Below are 23940 nucleotides of genomic sequence, written 5' to 3' on the forward strand. Positions count from 1 at the left end.
TCCCTTTTAAAAATCTTAAAAATAATTGGAAGTTTCGAGTAACAAAATAATCCAGGGATTACGCCCAAGCACAAAGCTAGCCTAATAATAGTTTTGCCCCAAGTCCACCCTAAATTTTAATTACGAATTTAAGGAAAACCGGCAGCAATTTTCATTAATAATTTTGATTTTAGGACAAATCTTCATTAATCATTTTGACTTAAGGGCAAACCGGGATTTACATATGACAATATAAAATTACAAGAAATTGGTCCCAAGACCTCATTTTCGGGTGAAAATCACTCTCAAAGCCAGTGTTGAAAATACAAATTGACCGGAAACTAGAAGAACACGATGATCATGAAAAGAACAATGTTAAATATGTCTTGATTTCCATTCTCAACAACATAAATGGACTTCATATTATTATTCTAAAACTATTTATTTGTAGCATAAACCGCATGTATACAGACATGTCACATACGCATTATCTTACCCCCAATGGTATTAGCAATTTAGCTATAGGTAAAAACACACAATTTGGGTGAGAGGATGTCGTCATAAAATTGTAGGCATTATCACCACCAAAATAAATGTGCATAATGAGACTAAAAATGAAACGCACTCATTAAATTCAAAGTTGTACTGTAAAAGAATGACTATTGCCTTGAATTAAGCAAGACTTGGCACCAAGACATCTCCACCCTTATGAATAGATTTTGATCTTTCATGTTGGAATTAAAGAAAAGAAGATCATTATTGTTGTGGCCAAGTAACTGTTACAGCCCTTTTCCTACTACAAGCACTAACCCCTAGCTCTCAGACACTTGTAACAGTTCCAATCTCTTTCCTCTCACTATTTTCTCTCTTCAGACACTATTCTCCCCTCTTTTCTGATGGCTGCCTCCCCCCTCTTCTTCCCTTCATTTTCTCTTTATATCCTTTCCTTTCTTCATCCGGGCCCTCCACCTGTCCCTCCATCTCGCGGTCTCCTTCTCTACGCGTGTAGGGTTTCCGTACTGCGACCACGTGACTTAGCACCGATCCAGTACGCCGCGGCATACTATCTTTCGTTACCTCGGGCGCATCCTCTCTTTGATCCTTTGGGCCCCCAATACTACCACTACAGATGCCCCCTCTCGAGTCCGTGACCATTTGGTGATCGGGGAGTCGAGAGTCCCTAATGTCACGTTTCCCTCTGCGGTTCCCCAAGATTCTTTTTCCTCGCTGGACTCACGAGTCCCATCGCAATTATAACCTGCGTCCCCTCATTTCTTGCGCATCCACGCGTCAATCCCTGACTGATCCCTTTTAGTGTCGCCTCGATTTCAGCCCCTTCCAATTACTCTTTTGCCCCTTCCTCTTATAAAAAGCCCGCTCGATTCTTTCCTTCTTCCATTCAGTCTTTCATTTTCCTCCTAACTGCTCTCCCTTTTCTCTACTCTTCCCCTTGGTTAACTGCTCCGGTCACGCGCGCGGCTGCTCTTCCTGTTTTCTTTTGTGGAGGGTTTTGTTCCTGCTGCTCCTCCCTTCCCTCAGGTTGGTCCCCTTTCCTCCTTAATCCATTATTTGCTATATTGCGTGTTTCTCTCTTGAATTTGAGACTATTCGGCTTCTTCTCTCTCCAACTGGTCTTGTCTGTTTAACTTCTTCCTCGACCTCGATGTCGGCTTCCGGATCCGACACCTATCATCCTCCTCCCCGTCCCCGTGGTGTCGCCTCCCCACCCGACCAGATCGGTGCTCCTTCCACCTCCTTTTTTTGCACTTCCCCCCGCAGCTGCCGACCTAATCTCGTCAAAGGCGACTTTACGGCATACCCGCGGACGTCATATTGGAGCATGTCCCTGCCCTAACCTACTACCCTCATCTGGTTCCCTATAAGCCGGGCTGTCTAGTTGCCACGGTGGGGCAGATTGTAGCCGGCCTCCGTTTGCCCCTCACCCGCCTTGACGCCGGTATGCAATCACTTCAACATCCCTCCTTGCCAAGGCATCGGCAATTCACGGAGGGTTATGTATGCTTCGCGAACCACTACAACCGGTCGGAAGTCCTCAAAATAACGATCCAGCGACATGATCGCTCATTTTACATAAAAAGAGCACCAAGGATGTCGGCGTGGGATACCATTCTTTACGTGTTCGACCTAGGAAGCAACATTTTATACCGTGGTCACCTCCCCGGACAAGTTGTGGCACCATTACCCCCTTTACATCTCTGGGAACTTCCTCTCCGCGGATCTTCCTCCCGACTTGAGCCTTAATCATCTGGCCTTTCTCCCCAGCGGTGAGTCTGCCTCTCTACTAATCCCTTGGTGTATGTCTTCTTTGCTCCCCCTTCTGACTTGACCATTTTTTTTTTTCGGGTTGGCCCCGGTTCGAAGTCGCAGCCCTACGACAATTTCTTTTCCACCACATTCAGGAAGATTCGCGACCTGGGACAGGCCCAGTCTGCGGTACTAGGAATTGATCCCGTCACTTCCACTCCCCTCCTCTCCGATCCCCAGCTGAAGTTCATTGGAAAATATTGTTCCCCTTTTTACCGCCCCCCACCGCCCAAAGAGAGAAAGCCTCGGGATTCACCCCCTCCCCAAAAGAAGAACCACACCACAAAAGCTTCCCCCCGCCACCGACCAAATCGCCGTCCCCCTCAGTCATCCTCCGCTTCCCCACCTCATTCCGCTGACCCACACCCTTACCGGTCCCTGACCACTTGGGAAGACCAATACTCTTCCCCTCATTCGCTCTCCACTTCTTCTCCTCATCCCGACATGGGCGCCCACAAGCGCAAGCTTTTCGACAGCGACTCGGATGATGAGGATGTCGCCGTTGTCGATCCCCTACCGCTGCCCATCCATCTTCTCTCCCCGGCTTCCCGCCGCGGACTTCTACATCTAAAGAAGACCCCGCCCATCAGTCCGCGGACCAACCTGCTGCTCCCCTCGTCTTTGGCGGCCCGGAAGGAAGTGGCCCCCGCTCTCGAAAAGGGGCACTGAGCCCATTTCTACTTTCTGCCCCACCTTCAAGGTTCGGAACCGCACTCTCAACATTCGCGATTCGGCCTTGGACAATGCCGCCATGGCCTCCTCTCTGTTCTATGGGTCTCATCTCCCCATGGACATGGCTTATGCTGATGGGGGAACGTTTAACTCTCACCGGACCTCCTTTTACACTGGCTGGGAGAAGGTACTCTCTCTCTTATACTGGGTGCTTTTCCTTTCCCCCCTCCTTTGAATGCTCTAACCTCTGTTATTTCTTTTCAGATGAGCTTGGACATCTCTTACATGATCCGAGGCCTTTTTGGTGCAAGGGCCCGGATCGACTAGCTGGACGGCGACGTTGCCCGCCTGGAGCAAAAGAATGAGGCTGCGGAGATGGAGAAGCTCAGGGCCCAAGACGAGTGAAGATCTGCTGGAGCCCACCTCGCCTATATGGATAAGGTTAATGACCGCCGAGTAATCAGCGGAAACCCTCTTGGCTCAGCATACCGCCGCCCTGGCCTCCCTCTCTGAGAAGCACCAGGCTGAAATGGCGGCGCTCCATAAGCAGCATGACACCGACATGGACGAGCTCCAGGATCACTTCCGTTCCCAGGCCGACAAGAGAGTGGCCAAAAAGATTAAGGAGGAGCATGAGCGGCTTATCAAAGAAGGGCGACTTCTCCCTGACGCCCCGACCGCGGTCCCCCCTTCAGAGGTGGCGGCGCCACTTCCGGAATCTGTTTCAGCGGTCGATGATGCCGCTGTCATAGTGGCTGGGGTGATTGACGCTGCTGCGGATGCCGCCCTCGAGGAAGCCGCCGAGTCAGTGATCCACGAAAATGTTTAAGTGTGTTCTGCTTGAAATGGCCTGTTTTGTGCCCTGGCCAGGCTTCTTTGTTACTATTTGTAGTGTTTCCGATACCTTTCGTTTTATTTTTACTCTCTCCGGTTGAGGATAACTGACTATGGATATACCAAATATTTTGTCTTTGTAAATTCCAAGTCCTTTTGTCGGTATCCGATATTTGCATGAATTTAGTGGTAATGATCCTCTATCATCGTCTTCACCCGTTTGGTCGGGAGCCTCGCTCCCTCGCCTGTTGCTCGGGACCGGGACCACGCCTTGACCTATACTCATGTCGGACCCTTGTCCGTGGGCGAGGGAAGCCTCTTCGCTTCCTTGCGGCAAGATCTCATATCGTGTTCGGGCGACTCCTCTCGCCCGGCCGCTGAGATCTCGCGACCTGGGTCGTGGACACTCTTTTTGCCCCGACCGAAGTTTTAGACTTCTCGCCCTCGGAAGGCTCTCTCCTTCCGTTCCTCTACTCTAAAAGCAATAAAAATTCGCGCGACATTAACCATCTCAAAAGTGCTAAAGTTTTATATATGTAAAACTAGCTCATGTGGTTTCAGACCACTCCCCATTACATTTACTCATGAAATTTTTCAATGACCCTTTACATTCCACGGTTTTTCAAAGCTCTCCCTTCCAAGGTTCGCGAACTTTGTAGGTGCCCGACCCTCCCACCTCAATCACCACATAAGGCCCTCCCATGTTGTTAGACCCGGCTTTCCCCCTCGCTTCACCTTCTTGGTGTTGGGGTTACGCCGCACTTGTACCAGGTCTCCCACCTTAAAGCTCCTAGGCTTCACCCTCTTGTTATCGCCGTTGGAGGCGGCGATGGTACTCTTCTAGTCGGATCTTGTAGCGGTGTCTCTTCTTTCTTCAGCTAGATTCATATCTCTGGCTAGGATGCCCCAGTTTGATCCATCCTCGATGGCTGAGGTTCTAGTAGTAGCTGCCACCAGTTTTGTTGGTATCACGGCCTCAACACCATATGCTAAAGAGAAGGGGGTCTCATTGGTAGTGGTCCGCGGCGTCGTTCGATATGCCCATAGCACGTGGTTGAGCTCGTCGGCCCAGGACCCTTTCTTGCTTTCCAACTTTCTCTTGAGATTGTTTAGTATGGTCTTGTTGGAGGACTCCGCCTGCCCATTGCCCTCGGGGTTGTACGGGGTCGAGAACCTCTGCTTCACATGATAGGCCTGTAGAAAGCTCTTAACTCTCGATCCCGTGAACTGAGCTCCATTATCTGCAACGATAGCGTATGACAACCCGAAACGGCAAATGATATTCTCCCACAAGAACTTAATTACTTGGGCTTCCTTTACCACTTGCAGGGGCACGACTTCAATCCACTTTGTAAAGTAGTCTGTCGCGACCAACAGGAACCTCCTCTTACCTCGGGCCATTGGCAGCGGCCCCACTATGTCGAGGGCCCACATTGCAAATGGCCACGGACTCGACACACAGTGCAGCGGCTCGGCTGGGGCCCATATCAGTTGAGAGAATCTTTGACATTTCTCACACTTCCTGGAGAACTCTACAACATCTCTTTTCATGTGCAGCCAAAAGTAACCTTGTGTTAACAACCGGTGCACTACTAAAAGAAGGGCTTTTTGTGTCACTTTTTAAGCCCCCGACACATAAAGTTCTTGTTAACAACCGGTAACTTCTTGTGTCACTTTTGAAATTAATTCTGAAGTGACCTATAAGCCCCCGACACATAAAGTTCTACCAAAAGTGACACAAAAGCCTTACTAAATGTAACAAAAAGTGACACTTAAAAATAACCTCTTGTGTCACTTTTAAGAAAGAGTGTCACAGTGCTTGTCAAAAACTGACACAAATTGTATCTGTTTTGGACCAGAGTGGGATATAATTTCGCCAAAAGTGACACATTAAGTATACTAGTTGTGTCAGTTTTGGACCAGAGTGAGACATAAGTACGTCAAAAGTGACACATTAAGTATACTAGTTGTGTCACTTTTAGACCAAAGTGAGACATAAGTACGTCAAAAGTGACTTATTAAGTATACTAGTTGTGTCACTTTTGGACCAGAGTGAGATATAAGTACGTCAAAAGTGACACATTAAGTGTACTAGTTGTGTCACTTTTGGACCAGAGTGAGACATAAGTACGTCAAAAGTGACACATTAAGTATACTAGTTGTAACACTTTTGGACCAGAATGAGACACAAGTACGTCAAAAGTGACACAAAAGCCCTTTACTTCTTGTGTCACTTTTGGAAATCAACTCCATGTAACTCGTATGAAAAAGAAAGTGACACATAAGAGTGGTTAGTTGTGTCACTTTTAATAGATATTATGTCGCTTTTCCCAAAAGCGACACTAATGTACATTTGTTTGTTTTTTTTAAAAACATTTCTCATTTTTTATTCGATCATATACATTCATTTATCAACCTGCATCCTGTACGTCATAACCAAAATCTCATTAACCTATTTTATGACATAAACAACATCCACATTATCAAAACATCACAACCAAAATCACATTAACCTGCTTTATGATGGAAACATCCACTCGGAAAAAAAAAGACAACATTCAAAATAATAACTTTTATTGATTTCATCGATCAAACCAAGTATTTATCATCTAGTTTGATTCCCAACAAAATAAGTCATTCCAATACAAAAAAATCACAATAAAACAAAGGGTTAGATAGACTTACACCCCCCCCCCCCATTACTAGTTACCAATTAGTGTTACCCCATTTGTAAGATCCAATGGTCAGATTTCTTCATCTGAAAAAAAAAAAAAAAATCATCTCGTAGCCGTTGGATCTTGCAATTGGGGGGGTATCACTAATATTTTTGAAAATGGGAGGGGGGGTAACACTAATTGCAACTATTAATGGGGGGTAAGTCTAACTAACCCTAAAACAAACAAAAGAAAATTACATGGCGCTAACGCTATCCTATCTATATCTTAACTTGTTGTGCGCACTTCCAACACCAAAAAACCTAGCTGCCATCTATTCATCTGTTAATCGATCCATGCATTTGCATCACGAATTCCTCATTCCACTATGACTATACAAAATTAAAGAGCAAGTGAATCAAGAAAGGTACGGTATATTGCACAAGTAAGAAAAAAAAATCTATAAGAACAATATACGTTAACAAGAGAGTCCAGTAGTAAGTAACTCTGGTTCTATCATATCTTATCACGTTAGCAAAGGATGTTACCCATGACCTTAGTGAAATGTATTAGAAGAAAGATATATACACAGAAAGTCAAAAACAGATACGCACCTGTTTTAGATACCACCTCATGTTCAATAAATTTGTCTGATCAAACAAGAACAAAACAAAAAGACCTTTCTAGTTCTAAACTTTGTCTTCCTACATCGTACCACCTGATTCTTAAATCAAAGTTCAAATTTTCCAATCAAACCACCAACTCAAACTTCATGTAAAGAAGCAGGAAAAAATATTAAAAAAAAAAGGCTTTACCGATGAGCTAAATGAAAAAAGCAGGACCAAGGTTAATTGATCTGAGTCTCTGGAAGATTGAAGAAAGTTAGTAATTAGAGAATACAACTTTAATAAGCTCAAATCAACTCTGCCTATATTAGTGTAGAATAGATTACTCTAAAGCCAAATAACCAAAAGTTCCTACAGCTCTTGTTGCAGAAGCTTCTCCTTCACTGGTTTTTCCAACAAGTTTCGCAAGCCCAAAATCAGTGACCTACATACAAATAGAAGGGTCAATAAAACTTAATGAAATAATCATTAAAGTTAAACAAGAAACTGTTATGGTTGTGTCAAACCTTTCCCCTGAAGGCGCTATCAATTAAGATATTGCTTGTTTTGATGTCTCGATGGACATAATGAATTTTGGTGTGCTCATGAATGCATTCCGGACCGTCGCGCATGTCAAGTGCAATTTGAACCCTCACAATCCACGAAAGGGATGTATTGCCTGAACATCCAACAGTCACAAAATCAAGTAATTTACGAAACTGGCTAACATACATGAATCGGACATATGTTCCGACTTTCCCCAAACCGATAAACCCCGGTTATATTTTAAAACATTCAGATTTTAAAAGCTACAGACTGGTAATCTTGAAGAAGTGCATAATATACAAAACCAAATGTCTCATGTCCAAGAAGATTTGAATTAGCGAAACTATCAGTCGAAAAAATAATTTCGTCATAGGTGAACACAACAGACTTCTCCATGTCAAAGACTTCAATCCCCATACCTACAAGAAAATAAAAGCGTATATATAGTTGATAATCGAACCTTGATGAAATAAAAGGTAAAGAAGAAAGAATATATCACTTATTACATAAATAATCCACATGAATTTATCGTAAGTACAAAGAAAACACTGCCTACACAACAATGGCAGAATCAATCCCACGGGCATGTTAGCATTTACACAAGAATGAAAGTGTTAAACTGGCGACATTGTGAAAGAGATAAAAGTACTATTCAAGTGTGTGGACATCGGGACATGTGACTAACAGATATATAGCATCCCTGATTGTATCCTCTCCCAAGTCCTCATCTATGTCAAGATCAATTGGAACTTGTGCGGTGGATCGGAGTTTGGGTTATATAAAGAGGGCATGAAAGGGTGTTAGAGTGCTGCTGATGACACTAATTCACTTTGAAGGATCAAAGATGAGCATTCTCTGCAACAAGTCAATTGCTAATGGACCGCACTTTCGGATATAGGCGGAAAGTGGGGCCCTGGGGAATAGGGAAGTGATTTAATGTACTTCCCGGCTTTCGATTGTCAATGAACTTCGAGATCGGACTTCGCTTTGGCTCCCAAGAACGTTAATGATCGGTTTGAGCTGATTGAGGCACTTCGATTACCGAGAAGATGGGTTTTCAACCAAGTAATTTAGCAAAGATGCACCCGGACGCACCAAACGCCAATGGAGGTATCATATTTGTCACAGCCAGAAAGAGGAGTTCATGGGCCCTATACCAGATGTGACAACATATTCGGTCATGAACTACTCTTTGCCAATGCTGGTGCGTGCCAACCCAAAGTCACATATCTTCGTGTCGCAGTTGGCATCGACGAGAAGATTACCGTGCTTGAGGTCCCGGTGAAGGATATATTTGGAGAATGGAGATACTTCAACCATCGCAACAACTAAAGTCAAGTGTCAAAACATTTTAGTTTCTTGGATAAAATGCTTCCCGTGATGTACTTATGAGTTATGACATACTTCCTCAAATACTTCTTCCATGTAAAAAAATAGGCCAAATAGGGTGGATTCAGTGTAAAATATTGATAACTTTATATAATGTATCTTGATTCTTTATTGCAAAACGGTTAGTAAACTAGAGCTTAAGAAAAAGGGAACCATAAAATCGGCACAAGTAGCGTGATTGTTGGTTTACCATGCAAGATATTACCATCTTGATAACATTTTAACAAGCAAAGTATATATTTGTAGACTAACAAGGATTAAGATAGCAGATGATTTATCATTCAAACATGTACCCAGTATATGTGGATTAACTTCATCCTTATAGTAAGGTAAAATAAACTGCATTTTTTGGATGATTAATTAGTAAATGGAGAAAGAAAGAAATGCACAATGGACAACTAGATTATCGATGGAAACACCCTTAGGTATAACGTAAAGTACCGCTAGCATTTAAAGTGAAAATAAAATAAAATGCATACCTAAAATAGAAAATACCGGCAATGGTCATTAGAAAGTGCCCGAGAAGACTTGATTATCGATGCAAGTCAGTATCCATCAACTCGTAAACCGGATACACATCCTTGAAACTCCTCCTCTCAGATGCGGCACCATAACATCCTTCAACGCTATCACATTCTCATGTTGAAGATGCCGAAGAAGCTTCAATTCCCATAAAGTTTTGAGTGCATCAATGTGATTGTCAAACACATTATTAATTCTCTTAATCGCAACCGTCTCATTAAGTTTCTCAATTAATGGAGGAGTTTAACTATACCATAATCTCCTCTACCAATCACCTTGATTGGAACATATTTCGTGTCGATCTCAAACAACGTTTGCCACATTGAGAAATAATGTTTTCCTCTAGACCGAACTCCATTCGGTGGATCCACATAATTTGCCATATCTCACCAAAATCACTTGAATTATTAGACAAATCACTTGCCATATTGGAAAGTTGACATATATTCGTGCCGTTAAACACAAATCTTTTCCTTGGTGTACAAAACTACACCACCCTACATCTAAATTCCTTTCCTTCACTTGGATGAAATATTTCGTCGTGATGAGAGAGAGAGTGAGAGAATGGGGAGTGAAACAGATGGAGATAGAAGAATGGGGGAGTGAAACACTATAACTTAATTTTGACTAACCCTAACAATTTAAGTTGAAAAAAAAAAGAAAAAAAAATACCTTAAACTTCTTGTGCACAAGAGAGAGAGGGTTGGGAGGGAGAACGAGGGAAGGAGATAGCTCTTCGGGGGGAGAAAGAGAGTCTTTGGGAGAAAGACGGTGTCGCCCGGTGAGAAAAGTGACCATAGTTAGTTGGGAGGGCGAACAGTCTTTTTTTCTCTCTCTAACCCTAAGTTTAAATCCAGCAGACTTTGATCAGTTTATTTCTTTTTCTTTTCTTTTTAATTTTTTTTTAATCTTTCTTCAGTTTGTTGTTATTTTGGAGGGCCACATAAATCACTTTGAGTTAAAATTGCCATTCAAAAAAACAAAAACCAAAACATAAAACATAAAACATAAAATCACTGTGAGTTTGAGTATTACTTGTGTTTTGTAGGTCAGTTGTGTTATGTTTTGTAGGCCCAATTGTGCCATTTTTTTTAAATTTGATCATAGTTTTATTTTGTTTTTGTTTTTGTTTTTTCTTAGTAAAAAGTGACACAACAAGGGAAACCACTAGTGTCACTTTCAAATAATGTGATACGAAAAATTAAGTTAGTTGTGTCACTTTTCCTAGAAGCAACACGTCAACCCTCATTCCATAAAAAAGTGACACATCAAATTTCTGTGAGGCCTAAAAAAAAGGTGACACAAAAAGTCATTTTTTAGTAGTGGTGTACCGTTGTCCGGCCCGCTGAATGACTCCCACAGTCTCCTTCGTGAAGCTCCCTGAGCACCTCTTGAGCCAGCTTCGGCCCCAAACATTTCAACAGAGGCCCGTTGAAGTTCCTTCTATATAATTCTCCTCGAATCAGTGTGTACCTCCGAGACGCCTGCTCCAATCTTCGCCTTTCTTTAGGGTCTTTCACCTCGACCCCCTCCAAGAACTGTCTGAACGGACCCATCCATCCATCATCACCCTCCGTCGTGATCATTACCTCTAACTTTTCCTCGGTACTCGGCCTGCTCAATTTCCTTATCTCAATTGTCCTTTCCTCAGATCCTGGAATGGCGGCGGCCACGTAAGCCAGAGCATCGGCATGGCGGTTCTCCCCACGGTTCAGATGGATGAATCGGATTTGGTTGAACTTCGAGGCCCAAGCCCGCAGGACCCCCAAATACCTTGCCATTCTAGGACACCGAGCCGCGAATCCTCCATTCGCCTGGCATACCACCAAATTGGAGTCGGAGTATACGGTGAGTTCTCTCACGCCCAATTCTACCGCCATTCTCATGCTCGCGATCACAGCTTCATACTCCGCCTCGTTATTCGATGTTGCAAAGCCTAATTTCATCGTCTGCTCTAACCTATTGTTCTCCGGAGTGACCAGTACCACGCCTATTCCGCTGCCAGCATCTGTTGCTGATCCATTAGCAAACACCCTCCAACCATTCCTTGCATCCAGGGGTTCAGACAATCCAGTTCCTCCTCTCTCTCGGGCTCCAAACCCATCTCCTCCCCCCATGTAGGATCCTCTGCAGGGAACTCCGCCAAGAATTCCGCCACTGCCTGAGCCTTCTCCGCTGTCCTGACTTGATATTGAATCTCATATGAACTAAGCATCACGGCCCATTTCAGCATCCTCCCTGATTTTTCAGCCCTCAGAGCCTGCTTGAGGGGCAGGTTAGTCACCACGATTACTGCATGGGCTTCAAAATAGGGCTTCAGCTTCAGGGCCGAGAACACCAAGGCTAGGTACTATTTACTCTTTCTCCGTACCTAGTCTAGCGTCTAATAAGGTTTTGCTCTGGAAGTACACTGGTCTTTCTATTTTATCTACTACCCGAACGAGGACTGAGCTGATCGCGTAGTCTGTGACCCCCAAGTACAAAAATAGTTTTTCTCCTACTTCGGGCCACGGCAAAGAAGCGGTGTCTCCTCTAAATAACTCTTAAGCCCCCGAATGGGGCTCTTCGCACTCCATTTGTCCATTTGAAATCGTGGTGTTCCTCAACGGTTGATCTGATGGCCTACATTTGTCGGATGACTTTGAGATAAACTTGTTGAGAGCAGCGACTCTACCACGCCAACCGCCGCACCTCTTTCCGTCTCTGCGGCGACGGCATCTCCACCAGCGATCTTATCTGTTCGGGGTTTGCCTCTATTCCCCACTGCGTCACGATGTACCCCAGAAATTTCCCTGTGGTGACTCTAAATGTGCATTTCTCTGGGTTAAGTTTCAGGTTGTGGACCCGCGATTATCTGGAACGCGTCCCCTCAACCCCCTGGGTGCTCTAATTACGACATGCTTTTTTCCACCATATCATCGATGTATATCTCAATGCCCCGTCGGATCTTGCCCTCAAACATTTTCTCTCCCAACCGCTGGAACGTAGCCCCTGCATTTTTCAACCCGAATGGCATCCTCGTATAGCAGTATGTGCCTCCTTCCACCAATTTAATGATGTCTTTTCCGATCGGGACCATACATCGCGACTGGTTGTACCCCATGGACGCATCCATAAACGAGAATATCAAAGCCCGCCGTCCCGTCTACCAATTCGGTCCACTCAGCGGCATAGGATAACTATCTTTCGGACACTCGGGTTTACGTCCGTGAAGTCAACACACATTCGCACCTTCCCATTTTTTTCTTTGGGACCGCGACTATATTGGGACGACCACTCCGTGAACTCCACCTCTCTTATGATCCCGGCATTCTTTAGCGACAACCTCTTCCCCGGATTCCTTCCGCGTATTTAGACCTCATCCCCCCTCATCTTTCTCTCACCGGGCAGCGCCCTCCCTCATATGTGGCGATGACATGCGAATCCCGGATCCAAGCCCGTAACATCCTCTATTCCCCATGCGAACCGCCCTTGTTCTCCACCAAACATTGCACCAACTTAGCCATCCACTCGCGCTCGTCGGCCCGATCGATCGGCGTCAACTTCCCCTCTCCGCCCTCTCCCAGATCCACTACTTCTGTTTCATCTAAAGTCTTCGGAACCATCGCGGCCTCTTCCGCCCCCTCCACGGCCCCGCATTGTAATTGCTATGCCGACCTCTTCCTCGGATTCGCCGATCCACCCCGGTTCACGGGACATCCTCTTAATTGTGTTCCGTGGTCGTTCTTGGAGGCCACCGATCTCCGCGGACCTCATTATGTTCCGTAGGGGTAAGCGGATGCGTATGACGATAATAAGTCGAGGGCACCGCTCTCATCTCATGTATCCATCTCCTCCCTAAGATCGCGTTGTCTTGGGATTGGGAGTCCACCACCATAAATCTCGAGAACAACGTCACCGGACCCGTTTGTCGCGGCAGCAAAGTTCACCCATAGGCTCCGTGGCTCCCATTGAACCCATACAAACTGGTCCGCGGGGGCCTTAGCTGCCCCGGGTCCATCCCCATCTCCTCAAGAGCTCCCTTAAACAACAAATCCACGGATCTGCCACAGTCAATCAGGACTCTTTTGACCACATAATTATCCATTACTACCGTGATGACTAGCGCATCTTCATGCGGGGTATCCACGGTTCGGAGATCTGCATTGGAGAATGTAATCCCCTCTTCCCCTTTCCTTAGCTCGCGTCGTAACTCGCCTCGGCGGTACTCATTAACTTGTTGAATGCTCCGTTGTCCTCGACCTTATCCGGTGGTCATTGTGACTCGATCTTCCCCATGAAGATAACGTTTATGGTTCCAATAATATTCTTCCGCGATTGGGCACCGGCTCCCTATTCTGTGGTTCCGCTACGAACTCCCTCATCACTCCCTTCTCCACTAATCTCTGAACCAACCATTTTAAAGCATAGCAGTCGTTTGTTCCGTGATTGTGCACCTGGTGATATTCGCAGTAGGGCTTATTAGGCATTTCGGCAGGAAACGTTCGCGGACCTTCATATCCCGGCACATTCTTTATCAACGGCAGTATCTCACTCAACGGTCTCGCCAGGCAGCACTTGTTCCGCCAGCGGTATGGCTTTCTCCCTCGCTCCCTGCGTGCCATTTCTCTCCCCCTTTCCAGCCAGCGGTGTCTACCGCGATACCTTTCCCCCACCTCGTCTTCTCCCTGTCTTCCTGGCCCCTTCCTTTTTCTACCATCAGAATCGCTTTAGCTCCCTCTTTGAGTCTTTCTCAGCATAGTAGTGTCCTCATTATCGATATACTTCTCTACACGCGGATAGAGCTCGCAACAGCGCGTCGCAATCTCATTCTTTGCCGCGGATGATGTACCGCGTGCATTCGTCGCAGCCCCCTCTCGAACTCTATTACCGCCGTCCTCTCATCCAGATTTTCCACTTTAAGTGTTTCCACCTTGAAGCGACATAGGTACTCCCTGACTAATTCGGCGGACCTTTGTCTGACATTAAATAAGGCCGCAATGTCTACCACCCTCCGCTTCTGATGTATAAAGTGATCAACAAAGGCTTGCTCCAACTCTTGGAAATTGGTTATGCTCCTTGACGGCAACCGATAGTACCAGTCGGAAGCCCCTCCTTTAAGATTGGCCGGGAACATCATACACCGCAGACCATCGTACTTCATCTCTTGCCAGAGAGGCATCTGTTGCCGAAAGTGATGGATGTGATCTGCCGGGTCTCCCGTTCCGTCATATCTCTCAAACCTTGGCTGATTGAAACGTTTTGGCACCTCAGAAGTCCATATCGCGATCTGCCCGGTCAGGGGTTGGTTTGATCCACCACCGACCGGCGCGCCGTCGAACTTTCGTTTGCAGCAGATTTGCCTCCCGGTCGTTGTTAATCATTTGTTGGACTTGCTCCATCGTTAATCCTATCACTGGGTTGTCCACCAGAGTCGGCCCCTGTTCCTCCTCCTCTTCCACCCTTTCGTTCTCCGATTCCTCCCTTGTCTCTTCCCCGGACTCCTCCTCACTCCTTTCTCTTTCTCTCCTCAGCCCCTCATTTTCTTCCCTCAGCCTTTCAATCTCCTCCCGCATAAGTCGAACTTCTTCTTCTCCCCTTCCTTCCCCTCGCTCTTCCCCTTCCTCCACCGCCGCTTCTGGCATTTGTTCTAGGACTCTTACCTTCCGAGGTCTACCCACCGCCTTCTTTGGTGCCATTTTTCTTCCCCCACGACGGCCAAATGTTGACCCTTTTCCTACTACAAGCACTAACCCCTAGCTCTCGGACACTTGTTCACGGTTCAATCTCTTTCCTCTCACTATTTTCTCTCTTGGACACTATTCTCCCCTATTTTTCTGATGGCTGCCTCCCCCCTCTTCTTCCCTTCATTTTCTCTTTATATCCTTTCCTTTCTTCATCCGGGCCCTCCACCTGTCCCTCCATCTCGCGGTCTCCTTCTCTACGCGTGTAGGGTTTCCGATCTTTGCGACCATTGACTTAGCACCGATCTATGCGCAAGTGGCATACTATCTTTCGTTACCTCGGGCGCATCCTCTCTTTGATCCTTTGGGCCCCCAATACTACCACTACAATAACCTTATTGCCAGTTAAGTAATCTTTTGATCGGAACCAAAAATTAAGCAAACGAAGTTGCGCTGCCTAGCGTATGAGTGGAAAACACAAAACGAGACTCAATTAGAGAAATTATGTGTTTGTTAAAAAATCATGAAAAAAGTCTAGAAACTATGTTCTGTACGTGTCTAGGTTCCATCTTAACATAAAATCTATTTGACATAACATCACAAAAACCTTGACTGGAAATGGGGCTTTTGCTTGGACTTAGCTTCAAAGGGGTTTGGGGAATGGGACGTATGGGCTAGATTGATGATAGACGCTATTGAGCATAGAACACACTTGGTCCAAATAAATACCTATTTTAAAGTATTGACAAATGGCCAGAATACCACTAGGGATGAGATCGACCAACTGTAACTTGGAAAAAGACCATAATTTATTCAAAATCTATAAGGAAATAAAGAAGAATATAAATTGAGTAGAAAAAATACACAATGAGACTCTTAATTGTTGAGATGGCCAAAAGTTTTCGAATTAAGCTATCAAGTTTAATATTAATTAAGGGGACTAGGGGAGATAAAAAGACTTGAATATTTTGTACTTATAACTTATAGCTTATAAGTTTTTACTACTATAAGTGTTTGCTACAGTTTGTACCTACATAGATTAATTGTGATGTATTAATTAGTTGTGGTGTTCATGTGTGGTACGTGTTAGGAGTTGCTACCAAATGCGTAGTTAAATCATTTTGTATATTAGAGGATTTAACTAAAGCATCATATTTTGTGCTTGAATTAGATCGTAAAATTTTTAAATGTAAAATCTATCAAAATGAAACATTTCTGGTTAGGAAACTCTCGATCTATATGGGAAGTTTAAATCTTATTAACCTTAGAATATCTAAAAGATCTCGAGCGTATGCCCGAATCCAAAACAAGCTTTTCAAGTCAATAATGTTCTGATAAGTATATTTTCATTATCATCTTTTCAATTTGCATTATTCCCTAACCATCTTGAGCACGAGTTGATAAAGCTAGGTGTTAGAAATTTCAGATACAAGTAACATCAAATAAGGATTTTTTAATTTTTTTTTCTCCTGAATCGATCAGGTAGGTGCTAAGTGCACATACACTTATGTTGGTCATGTAGTTACACCTATAACATGATCGAGTTGTAGGCAATTACTCAAAAAGCAACCCTTAGAATGTGTAGAAACATTAGCAATGTATGTGATTTGGATCAGACACAATAAGTTGAAACAAGGTTGTAGTGGAGAATACATAAATGACTATTGAAAAATTATAACCCATGGAGAACGGCAGTTAGCAATATTAGGAAGCACTCGGGACTCAACAACAGAAACCAAGTCCATTCTTCTTTTTGGATGAAGCATTAGGCCATAATATGTTATTGACTAAATTATTACTATATTATGAAGAACCTGAGTCACACCAATTAAAGAAACACAACGACAAGATTTGTCTATCCTAGAATTTATGTGTGTGATCTAAAGTAAGGTACACTAAATGTTTTTGTACTACATATTTTTGTTTTTTTCAGATTAATTTGCTAACTAACAGTAGATTTGTCAAATTGAAAGATCGTCATTTAGGTTGACAAGTCATTAGTCTTGAACGCGTTGATAAAGCTAGGTGTTAGAACTTCCATATACAAATAGCATCAAATAAGGATTTTTAATTTTTTTTTTCTCCTTGATCAGGTAGGTGCTAAGTGTTTACCAAAAAAAAAGTAGGTGTCAAGTGCACAAAGCCACACACATTTATGTTAATTTGAGTCCAGTTGCATATCACACTTATGTTGGTCATGTGTAGTTGCACCTATTACATGATTGAGTAGAAGAAAATCCTTAACAAGTGCAGAGAATGTTGGCAGTGTATGTGATTTGGACAGGACACACTAAGTCGAAACAAATTGGCAGTGGAGAATACATAACCAAGTTTGGAGCACATGGAGAACGGTAGCTAGCAATATTAGGAAGCACTTAGGACTCGGTAACAGATATGTTATAATAGAAGAATGTGTTAAATGAGCGAGAAATATGAGTGTGAGTATATGGCCAGAGGAATTAATTACTACTTACTATGGAATTCAATGAGTAATAATATGCGTAGGGGATGAGTTTGGTTTGAGGCGGCGATCAGGCGGGGAAAAACTCAACATGGTCTTAATCTGAAGGTGTTGTACATCCAAGCTCAATGCCTAAAGTAGAGCTCAAGGCTTTCAATGTCATGCTTGAAATTCAGAAACAGAAGATATGCACTAAAAACCATATGCACAAGTTTGAAACAGAAGACTACTTATGGTGTGTTGATATCTAAGGAATATTTAGTGTGAAAAAAAAAAAAAAAAAAATGAAAAGAAATTTGGTGGATTGGCACAATGTAGGTTATGGGTTATGAGGGACTTTAAGCAGCAAATAAGTAAGGTCATATATCTATCTCTTAATAAGAATTGAAGTAGCAACGTAGTTCTGAAAATGATTTCGATCTGTCGGTGTAATATAATATACATAATTGTGTGCCAGCATACGCAAGGGAGTCACTCAGATCAAATGTAGGTGAAGATACTGTATATGACACTTTCAAAACTAAGACTACTGATGCTATTTTAAAGCTGCAAAGTTGTTAACTTAATTACTCACAAGGGCAGCTCGAGACAATTGGGGACCATAAACAAAGTTCAAATAGGAGGCATCTCTACTATTAATACTAAAGTTCAAAATATCAAATTATAAGATAACAATTAGAGTAAAAAATTGATCACAACATTTTCCTTTTTCTCGCTTGAATATTATTTTTAAACTAACAAACTTCAATAGATTTATTTAACAAATAATATAACTAGTTAGGTAAAGAAAAGAAAATTTCTACACCACAAAAGTAGAAAGAATGAAGGATTATAAAGAAAAACTATAGAAGGCAAGGATAGATGATGGAGGTAAGATTCTATTGTAGCTTTTAATATTTTATATTTGTTAAAAGAGAATTAGGTTAAAAACTTTTATTAGTTATGGATAGATGATGAGTTTTTTGTTAGAGAATGATGAGGGAAATGTGGAGAAGACGAGGGAGTATTATTGTTAGGTAACGGTTAAAAAAAGATAGAGGAAAAGCTAGGGCAATAGCGGGTTGAAATATATTGGGGGGCCCTTGGGCTGTAGGGCCCTAAGCAACCGCATATTTCACTATATGGTTGAGCCGGCCCTGTTTACTCAACACTAAGCTCATTATCATGCATTATTTCTTCTAAATATTCCCTATTAATTTTTTTTTTTTAATTTCGCAGGCATCAATGTTAAATTTTCTTATCGCTATAGTCCATGATAAGAAAGTTTTTCACACTGTAGGGCTTTGGTACTTTAGCTATTAGGGTGTGTAAAAGTTTTTTTTAAGGCAATTATGAGGGGCAATGTACCAATGTTAACTATTTTACAATGAGTTTTTATGAAGCAGTTTAAAAATTGTCATTACTAAAGGTATGTGTTCTATCGACGTGTATATGCTTGACTTAATGATAACTTCACCTTTTTCTTTGATGGGAAAGAATCTTTTTTCTTTTTTATATCTAAAATAGTAGTCCAGCCATGTGGGACTTCTCTAACATCCGTAATATATAATGTATACAATAATAAATTGTTTAGAGACTACAAAGTCCAAAGAATTGAAATGAAATTGGATTAAAAAAAATAATCCTATCATGCAAAATAACTAAAATAGGCGGAGTATGCCCAGGTCCAAAATCTAGTAGTTATAAAATATCGCCACTAGAGTTACACACTTACACCTTCAAACCATCATGGTATAAGACTGCTATAAGATACATTGACATGGAACAACAAGATCAACTACTACAACAGTAACAGCCACCATGGTGACTACAACTCTACAACTATCCACAGAATTATCTTAACTTCTTCATATTGTCAGCCTCGGTGGATAAGGAAACACTGGACAACTTACCACAATTGTAGTTTACTATATTAGCAACAAAGCGGAAGAAGTACTTATAAAACACTTTATCTCTGAGGAACTTCATATACCATGTTGATGGTTCTTGTTGAACCCACCCTGAAAAATAAGATGCTGTGATCACACCAGCAACACGCCATCGCCTCTCCTCAACATATCCTTTCAATGCGTCCCGTACAAATTTGCCATTATGGCCAAAACAATTCCCTATATGACGACCTAACACAACGGCATCTTCCAGCGCTGCACATCCTCCCTGGCCAAGATCAGGGGTCATTGGGTGCATTGCATCCCCTGCAACTGTGATGTTCTCCGTGTTCATATTTTTGTATATTAGGTCCCATGGAACCCTCAACATCAATGGGCCCCATGTTATTGTATGAAGATCACAATGTTGAAAAACATCCAGGAATAATGTAGGGAAGTTGGCCACTTTCTCTAGTATGCTCTTTTGTATTAACTCCGGACTAGTCATATTCTCATCTGAAACAATAAAATCTATATGTAAGAACAAAATGAGTTTGATACAAATAAAAGGAAAAACAAAGACCTTCCTTACAAAAGTAATTCATTTTTGTCATAACCGTAGAAATTACAACTCGACAATGGTTTTCCAGCCTAGGCTAGTATAGTTCAAATATCTATATTGTGTTAAGACATTGTACAGAGAATCCTCACCTTTATTGGGTGTAGACTTGTAAGTCACAAAGCAGTACAGCTCTTTATCATTCAAAGGAACAAAACCAGCTTTAATACCACCATACACAAATTGCTGGACTTCATGTTTCAGTCCATGGCCTTGAGGAAACACAGATAAACCTCGAACTGCAGATCGACCAGAATGAACAGGTGTGGCCAGTCCCAACCATTTTGCTACCACTGAGTGCACCCCATCGCAGCCAATCAGAACCTATCACGAAGAAACAAATTAGACATATTGTTAACAGATTGAATCAGATCATTGTCGGGTCATATATCAAGAAGGTATTTGTTGGTCCACATCAGGTTCAGTAATAGTTGGACTCTGTTGGAGTATATTTGGTGCATTCAGCTTTCGGTAAAATTATCAATGCTCCAATTGCGTGCTATTGCTAAAAGATTATCTGTTTATTCCTTTAAATTCATGTTTAACCAATTTCCAGCTTCTTTAACTTTATGACATTTTAAACTTCAACTTACACATCTTGATTTTTTAAAAAAAGAGAATGGTCAAGATGCTGCAAGCCAATCGCAACCTCACTCCCTTGCGAACATGATTTGAATATGGTATTATATTCACGCCAAAGGATTTTACTAGTTGTTTAACCAACTAAATACAACACTAAATGGCCTCAACCAAGAGACCAACTGTACGCTTAAGTCACCTTGGTTTTGATGATAGTTCCATCCTCCAAGCTTAGGACAGCAATGGATGAGTCTTCATGGGTGAGAGTTCTAATCGACCTGAGCTTCGAGGAGAAACGAATGGTATCAACAGGCAACTCCTGGGATAGAGCCTCCAGTAAGGTGCTCCTATGCAGTGTTCTAAGACCATTGCCATTCCTGCACTCAGGGCATGATATCACTTTGAGGTCAGCCTTGATTAGTGAAATTGTTGTGAATAATTAACTGCGGAAACAACGTTACCCATTATTAAGCGGATCAATCTTACACAAAGATTGATCTTTCTCAATAGACAAGACTTCAACACCCTCCAAGCAATATCCCAACACTTCTCAATATCAAATAACAAGCATATGAAATAAAACAATCAATGTAAAGAAGAACAAACCACCACAAGGCGAGATATATCGTGGTTCAAGAATTTGCCCTCGTCCACACTGCGCGAGTTCCAAGCTTTACTAGATGTCGAGTAACTGATTACAAGTCTCTCTCAATTCACTCACAAAGAATGAACACTCAACTCACAAAGAATTGTTCTCTTGTAATCACTCTCTTTTCTTGGTTTTGGAAAAGTTAGGTTTTCAAAGATCGATTTTGTTTTATACCAAAACCAAAATTTCGCGATTCTTGTGGCGAAGCCCCGCGGAGAAAAAAGAAAGGCTGGCGCTATCCTCCTCTGGCGCTGGGTCGCCGTATGTATTAAAAGCCATGGTGCTGGTCGCTTTTCTTTGGGTGGTCGCTAAATCACTGAGTCATGGCGAAGTCGCGCCAGCTCTGGCTGGCTTGGCGCTCGATCGTGAGAAACAGAAATTTTCTCTACATTCTCCACCTCGGTGAGGTTTTAACACATAAAACCAAGCCGAACACATCCAGCAAGATCACATCCAGTAAGAACACCTCCGGCCAAAAAGAACTTCGCGATCAGCTGCCCGAAAAGGCTATGCCCCGCGGGGCTCTTTCAAACATGTAGGATTTGGAGCAAGTCCAAACAGTGTTGGAACTTAACTCCGGTGACAACTTTCGTCAGCATATCAGCAGGATTGTCATGGGTGTCTACTTTCTCAAGTGCAACATCACCATCCTCAACGACATCTCGTATAAAGTGATAACGGACATCAATATGCTTTGTCCGACCATGATGAACTTGGTTCTTCGCCAAATGAATAGCACTCGACTATCACAATACCAAAGCAACACATTTACGCTCCGATACCCAAATCACCTAGAAGACCTCGAAGCCATAGTGCCTCTTTCAACGCCATATACTCGCCTCGATTAGTAGATAGAGCAAGCTGTAGCACATGTAGCATAGACCTCAACTAACCCGGTGCACCATGCATCATAAACACATAACCCGATGAGTCGATAAATTCGTCTATCTAGATCACTGCATAATCAGAATCCACAAACCCAGTGACATAACAAGTGCCTCCACCATAAGCTAATCCACATCCAAGGTACCGCTTCAAGTACCTTAGTACCCATTTCGCGCCTCCCAATCTTTGTTTCCCGGGTTTTGCCATATACGCTTACAACACTAAGCGCACGTGAAATGTCCGGGCGCAGTGCACACCATAGCATACATCAAACTACCAGCGGCACTTGCATAAGGAACATTAGCCATATGCTTTTGTTCCTCCACCGAACTAGGAGAGAACTTAGTGAAAGCCTAAAATGCCCAAACTAAAGGTGTAGAAACCGACTTTGCATTCTCCATACCAAATCGCGGAAATTACTTTTACGAAGGTATTTCTTCCGAGATACAACTATCCGTCGCTTCTTCCTATCTTTGTCAATCTCCATGCCCGATATCTTCTTGGCTCCACCTAAGTCTTTCATCTCAAACTTCGAGCTAAGTTGAGATTTCAACTTGTCTATCTCCACCATGCTTTTGGAAGCAATAAGCATGTCATCCACATAAAGCGGGGAGATAGATGAAGTCGTTACCACGAAGCCTTCTAAAGTAGACCGTGATCATACTTGCCCGGGTGTACTCATGTTGCATCATGAATGTGTCGGCTTGTACCATTGCACCGGGCGATTGCTTTTAACCCATACTGATTGACCGATTCAATTTGCATACATGATCTTCTTTCAAGAAACGACAAACCCTTCGGGTTGTCTCATATAGATCTCTTCTTCCAAGTCCCCATGCAAGAAAGCAGTTTTCACATCAAGTTACTCTAATTCCAAGTTGAAGTGAGCAACTAAACTCAACAACACACGAATGGACGTATGTTTGACCACCGGGGAAAATACCTCATTGTAGTCGACGCCTTCCTTCTATGAAAACCCTTTGCTACCACTCTTGCCTTGTACCCGATCTTGTCGGTTCGGGAAGGACCTCTTTCTTTCACGAACACCGTTTTGCTGCCGATAGTCCTTTTGCTCTTTGGCAATAAAACTAGGTCCCATGTGTGATTTTTATCAAAAGATTCCATCTCTGCTTGCATAGCTACCACCCAATCTCTGTAATGAGCATCTCTAACGGCTTCCTTGAAGCTATCCGCTCATCATCTTGATATTCGGTGCATATGCCACTAAATCCACGACCATAGTGTTTCACCGGCTACTCATGCCCATACTTGTGCACTTCTTTAACTTGTCTCGTGGCTGGGGTCAACCACTACAAGTTCGCGGATGCTCATGCTCTTCTTCCTGTTCTTTGTGTGGTTCCATGATTTGGTACCTCATCATGATCTAACCGGTCATCTCACAGATCGGACAACTTCAAGCTCGGTAAAGCGAACCCTATAGACTTCACCATTACGCCCGACTACTTCCCGAACTGCATTGAAGATAACACGGAAGTCTCATCAAAGGTAACATCTCTGGCGACCCGGGGAACTTGTGGTCTTCTAGACACCACAATCTGTATCCCTTTACCCCATTTTCGCGAAGCCTAAGAATATGGCCTTCTTAGCTCTAGGATCTAGCTTGTCCGTCCTCACATGGTAGTAAGTCGTCGATCCAAACACTTCGCAAAATACTATAATCGGTGGGTTG

General features: G+C 43.1%; 1 protein-coding gene and 2 pseudogenes across 2 annotated transcripts; all 3 read right to left on the reverse strand.

Moving 5' to 3' along the window:
• Positions 1-7702: 7702 nt before the first annotated feature.
• Positions 7703-9933, reverse strand: LOC147502684 (mitogen-activated protein kinase homolog NTF3 pseudogene; annotated as a pseudogene).
• A 909-nt stretch (positions 9934-10842) lies between these two features.
• LOC147502685 (uncharacterized) lies at positions 10843-11643 on the reverse strand. Its single transcript, XM_086604587.1, has one exon. The coding sequence runs from the start codon at positions 11641-11643 to the stop codon at positions 10843-10845; it is 801 nt and encodes a 266-aa protein (XP_086460713.1).
• Positions 11644-19240: 7597 nt separating this feature from the next.
• LOC147502686 (monooxygenase 2 pseudogene) lies at positions 19241-21152 on the reverse strand (annotated as a pseudogene). Its single transcript, XR_015220918.1, has 3 exons — positions 20916-21152; positions 20230-20461; positions 19241-20034 (listed from the first exon to the last, which is right to left on the reverse strand). The product of XR_015220918.1 is annotated as a monooxygenase 2 pseudogene (transcript).
• Positions 21153-23940: the final 2788 nt, after the last annotated feature.

This window comes from Coptis chinensis, chromosome 4 (assembly GCF_015680905.1).
Source record: "Coptis chinensis isolate HL-2020 chromosome 4, ASM1568090v1, whole genome shotgun sequence".
In the NCBI taxonomy this organism is placed as follows: domain Eukaryota; kingdom Viridiplantae; phylum Streptophyta; class Magnoliopsida; order Ranunculales; family Ranunculaceae; genus Coptis; species Coptis chinensis.

Excerpts from the sequence above, each read along its gene's own strand:
- LOC147502685 (XM_086604587.1), bottom strand. The coding sequence starts at position 11,643 with ATGGGGGGAGGAGATGGGTTTGGAGCCCGAGAGAGAGGAGGAACTGGA.